Raw genomic sequence first — 5,829 nt, 5'->3', positions numbered from 1 at the left:
ATTCAATCCACGGACTGAGACACATCTACTATTAAAGAAATCCACTGGTGGCAAAATTGAATCAGCAGCTGTTTTCTGGAAGACATAAAGAAACCATAATAGGCGAATGTTTCACGGAAGACTTCATAAACACTTCTACATATATGTGAGCAAAACCATCTGAACCATGATTCCCAGTAAAAATGTTGAGGTGCATCATTCAAAACACCTTGCTCCTCCACACATATACACACTGAGTTACTACTCTATTATTATTATTACTGGGTAATACCATTGTTATAAAAAGTAAATAAAAATTTCAGCTACCTCCTCCCAGGCTCTTCTTGATTTGGGCTACTTGCGCTTCGGTTAAGGCAAATGACTTGGCCAGAATATCTTGGGGAATGCCCGGAGTGGAAGCGAAAGTGGCCAAGGGCAGGTATAGAAACCCTGGATTTTGGCTGCTAAGTGCGTTGATAGCAACTGCAGCCGTGTCTCCAACGTTTTGAGCGAAGTGCAAGGCACCCTCCGGAACCACGAACACATCGCCAGCTTCCAGCGTTTGAGAGAAGAGTTTGTTTGCTCTTGGTTCCACGAAGCCAGCCAAGATTTTGCCTTGCAACACGTAAGATATTTCACTGCCTCTGGGATGGATATGTGGACCTGTTATGCCCCCCACACCTATGTCTATGCGAGCCAAGGTTATTCCCAGCGTGTTGAGGCCCGGCAGGTTCTGCGGATTCACCCCAATGAAGGTTGCTGCCGTGGGTGAGCCTGATGTGTTCCCTGGCTTGCGCAGCACCGACGTCACGAAGTGTTGAGCAGTCACTTTCGCGGGATCCAGGCACGGCAGTCCGTTGGTAAAAACGGATGACTGGGTGTCTGCGACGCAGAAATCCTGCAACGACTCTGGATCTCCCCTCACTCCCTTCATTAGCGCTAAGAGGAAGAGGATGCCCATAGTGGCTCTGCCCACGGAGGAGATGAATGCACCTAAACCCATTGCAAATATCAAACAAGCTCCAGTGAAGCTGAAACGGAACGGAGTCACATATGCTGATCAATTATGAAGTCTGTCTTGTTTTTATAGTGTAATGTGTATCAAATATTTTCTTGTTACATTTAAGATAATTGTTCTCATAAGTTGGATGATCTCATTTTAGTTTGTGGTAAGTTTATCTTATTTTATTTTGGTAAGTTGTATCGTATTTTAGTTTTAGTTTAGTGTGTGGTTAAGAGGTTACAAAATCATTTTTATTTTGGTAAGTTTGATTTTATTTTAAAAGATAGTTAAGATGTTATCCATTTATTAATTTTATTAGTTATATATAATTGAGAATTTTTCTCTACTATGTATTAAAATATATATTATAATTTAATAAAAAATAAATAAAAATAAAATTATATATATATATATATATAATAGTTAATTAATTAATGATAATCATCATTACTTTTTTTATTATAAATAACAGTATGTCTACGCTTTATATGTATTATTATTATTACTTGTATGCTTTATATGTATATGGTCATCATTGTTTAATGAAATATTGTGTTAAAAAATGATAGTAGAAAAATAAATTGAAACCAATCAACTCATAAGTTGGACATATATTTATAGAAATTTATTTGAGAAAATCCATCCGAAAGGGTTTTTTTATTGATGATGATGATGGTCAACGTCTGCTGAGACCGAACTTTGGTCTATTGGACCTAAAGAAACAGATTATTTAGTTTGATTTAAGATTTTATTCCTATGCTCAAAAAGCTTGGAGAGAAGCCTTCCGAGCTCACTACAATTTTGACATTGCAAAAGGCTAGGCAGGTTAGTATTGCGACAAAGATTATGAAACTGAGATCTAATGTGGTTGTACATGGGACACTCTAAGAGGAAGTGATTTTCATTCTCGATGTTCCTATTCTCACATAGATGGTAGATCCTTTCCATCCATGGTGTTTTAGGAACTGCCCAACAAACTGTTTCAGTATGGAGCTCATGAGAATTCGTTCTAATCTTTGCTATATTAATTTTCTTCTTTGACCTAGTTAATTACAATAACAATAAACCTATTGTATTTGACTCACTTCTTTTTACTCACACCCCTATAAAAATAAATTTCATTACAATATCATGGTCTAATACCAATAAATTTCATTACAATACCATGGGCCCAATACCAATAAATTTCATTAAAATACCATGGCCCCAATACCATGGTACAATATCATGAGTTAGGGATACCATTGGTGCGAACAAATTTTACTTTTGATTTGGTCTCACAGCTAACAATCTCCCACTTCGGACGAAATAGAAGCTTGAGTGAACAATTGTTTCTCTCTCCTCGCTATTAATCCTTTCCCAAGATGTCTTTCATCAAGTTTGCATTACTCCAATCAAGGTTCTATAAAGCTCCTACTTATCCCTTCAAAATATTTGTTAACATATCATATGGATTATCTTAATGTGTATTTTCTCCAACTACCCATCATCTAACACTTCAAGAATCCAATGATATCAAACATAAATGTGTTTTTTCTTAGAATGTTATGTTGTGTTTTTTGCTAAATAAATGTTGCTTTGTCATAATGCAATACATATTTGTCTTGTTTTATTCCCATCTCTCTTAAGAATTGCTACATCTACAACATCTCTTTGTAATACTTTGTGGCAAGTGTGTATTTTATCTCTGTTGTGGAGAAGGCTACTACTTTATGCAGTCTAGACATCCAAGATATTGCACTACACCTAGAAAAGCATATAGATAGCTAGTGGTGGACTTTCTAATATCCATATTTGCATCTATATAACCTTCAAGAAAAATGTTATTATTATCAAAACATAAAAAAAAATTATTAGTACGCTTGATATATGATGCAGGAGCATCCAACCCAAGAAAACTCATTGTAATCTAGTAGACATAAGGGTATTGTGTTTTCAAGGAACTTGGTTTCCTAAGTGTGAATTAAATGTAAATATTAATGTTTTGAGTGATTTTAATGAGAGAAGCTAGAATAGGGAATTAATTGAATATTGTGAGGCATATTTGTAAATGTTCTCGAATATAGGAGAACATGAGAGATTTAGGATAGTTGAGAGATTGAGGGATTTTAGAATTGATTGTAAATCTTATATTAGGAGTCAGTTCATGGATTTAGGGATTTGAGAGGAGTTTTAGGAACAATGAGGAGATTTAGAAATTATGTTAAGGAATTCATGGATTTAAACCAGAATTGGTTTTAGAATTCGTGGGTATAAATGTAAGCCTAAAAGGCAGAGACAGAGGTTAGACAGGTTAGAAAAGTTAGAGAGATAGATAGCTAAAGTGTGGTTTGTAAGCCTACGGGAAGAGTTTCTAACCAGAGGCCATAATAATTAGAAGATTAGGCCGAGAGTGTCTCTTATGGAATTATTTGTCTATTAATAACAGGCAACTCAATTCTGAGTTAAATGTGTTTTGAGTTTGGAACAATGAGTGATGAGTAAATTGGGATTCACTGTAATACATACATATGTGCAGGATAATTCAGCAACACAAAGAGGCAGAGTCGAGGCGGAGTACCGAGGAGAAGAACAAATTAGAGATTCGTAATAGATCCTTGAATCCCTTGATGGATCTATAAATGATCTAGGACGACATAGATCAAAGGGGGATGAGAGGTTAAGCCAAAAGGAGTCACAGTGGAACAACAAAGGCGAAAGGCCAGAGCCTTTTGAATAAAACCGGAAACCACAAAAACCTAAAGAAATAGTGTAAATTCGAAGTAAATAGGCGGACAGAGGAAAGAAAGTATTAACGCTCAACAACCGTCAGATTTGGAAGATCCACGATTGAGTTTAAATCGCAATTAGGCTTGTAGAAGTGCAATGGACAGGCACGATTAATTTGTTGGGTGTGGAGCCTAATTATCTTCTGTATTCAAATGTCTCAGCTAGATGTATACCTCAGGAAGATTGTACACCCCTCCACGTGGGGGGGTGCAGGGGGGACTTGTCCCCCTCACGGGGGTTTTGGGGGGCCCACCCCCTCGGTTGGGGGGTCCAGGGGCCAGCAGTTCCTTGGCGGGTGTTTCGGGGGCAGCGCCCCCGAAGCTAAAAACAGATGTAAAATTGCCTTGTAAAAGTCTAGTAATTTCTAGTCAATCTAGGCCATTCATTAGACAGATGATCTGACGGTAGAAGTTATGTTTAATTTAGGGTTTTTTGCCCTAGAAGGCAACCCATCACTATATATGAGGGAATTGTATTGCATCTATGAAGATATGTATTCTAAGTGAGGAAGAGAGAGGAGATTGAGAGCAAAGAGGGAGTTACAACAAATCTGCTATAGGTTGTATCTCTTTAGTTTGTTAGATAATATAAAAAGAAGGACTGGTTGTTTCTTTGTGGACGTAGCCCAAACTGGGTGAACCACGTATATCTGTGTCTCTCTTGTTTTATGCGTTTTCTGTGTTTATATTTCTGCAATATTTTATGTGTTCCATTGCCCTGTAATATATATTTTTTTAACATAATCATGGGTCGTTGGATCGTGGCAAGATCAACGGTCATGATTTAATCACATATCGGCGATCGGAGGTGCCAAGTGTCAGCAGGTTATGAGTTTTGCGGTATCACCGACAGCAATTATCGGCGATCGGCGTTTGCGGTATATTGGTGATCGGCGTTGGGTTGTATCAACGATCAGGCGATTAATTGTCGACCGTTGGATTGCAATCTTGATCGACGGTCACGATTAAATCGACCATCGCAAATCGGCGCGACGGCAAGTCCAATGATGAGCAGACCCGACGACATATATGAATACAGGTATATAATATTTGAGTTCCATGTATATGGGCCGGAGCAGATTTTACATGTATTCCTTTGTATTATGTTAAGGGGTGGTGACAAGTATTTTAAGGCTAAACCATGGAGGTAGCGATTACGATAGTTGGGAGATTGGAGTCGGAGGGGTGATGTAAATATATATGTGGTGTGTTGTGATGGATGTGATAGCCGATTGCGATGAGGTTAAGCCTTGGGATCTGTGTAGGAGGCGTACGAAAGATGGAAATGGTGGGTTATGTATATAATTTCCTTTGTAAAAGAGTTAGAAGGAAACAACGCCTATAGAGAATTTCATGCATTAATATATATTTAACCAGTGTGAAGAGTGGAAGGTCATATGTATACGTGGTTTAAGGGTTTAAGAGGTTATTAAAGGTTTCTACGGTGTTTAAAAATCCCGATTAGAAGTATTGGTGGGAAGACTGTATTCAAAGTCTTATATGAAGTCTTGAGGGATTATATAGCTCCGATAGGAGGAAAAAGGTGGGGTGATTGGTTTCGATACAAAGGAACCATGATAAAGGGCCTTAACCATTAGAGGGATGAAAATTTAACTTGTTTGTGAGTTAAAATTCTTGGGACAATCAGTTATATGCATAAAGCATGCATTCTGTGGGTAAAGAAGGGGTAACCCAGCATCATTTGGTATTAAAGCATAACTGTGATTGAAACAATTGATAGCAGAGAAGAATTGTAATTAAACCAGTTGGGGTTAAACAAAACAGAGAAATTCTATGTGAAAGAATTGAAAACAGAGTTATATGTGAAAGATGTTATGTAGGCATAGAGGAAGGATCGGATTTTAATTTGATAGATAGTAGGCACACATAGATGATGTATAGCAAATTTTGCAGATGCAAAAGATAGAGGACAATCCATTCAAAGGGCAGAAAGTGGTGGAACAAGATCATGCACAGATCTTGAAGGTGAGATGACATATTTGTTTTAATTTGATTGAAGATTGGTGAATGTGTGTTTTTATACTAATGCACAGGTAGTAGCATAAAGAAAACACCGTG

At 37.5% G+C, this 5,829-nt stretch overlaps 1 protein-coding gene across 1 annotated transcript; it reads right to left on the bottom strand.

Annotated features, from left to right (window-relative positions):
* Window positions 1-298: 298 nt before the first annotated feature.
* On the bottom strand, window positions 299-913 carry LOC149185954 (putative germin-like protein 2-1). Its single transcript, XM_089409185.1, has one exon. The coding sequence runs from the start codon at window positions 911-913 to the stop codon at window positions 299-301; it is 615 nt and encodes a 204-aa protein (XP_089265311.1).
* Window positions 914-5,829: the final 4,916 nt, after the last annotated feature.

Source organism: Pinus tabuliformis, chromosome 3_1 (genome assembly GCF_031772625.1).
Source record: "Pinus tabuliformis cultivar Carrire ecotype Pingquan chromosome 3_1, CPIR1, whole genome shotgun sequence".
Taxonomy (NCBI): domain Eukaryota; kingdom Viridiplantae; phylum Streptophyta; class Pinopsida; order Pinales; family Pinaceae; genus Pinus; species Pinus tabuliformis.
This window is presented reverse-complemented; position numbering and strand designations above follow the sequence as displayed.

Coding starts and splice junctions, on each gene's coding strand:
- LOC149185954 (XM_089409185.1), bottom strand. CDS start 913: ATGAAGGGAGTGAGGGGAGATCCAGAGTCGTTGCAGGATTTCTGCGTC.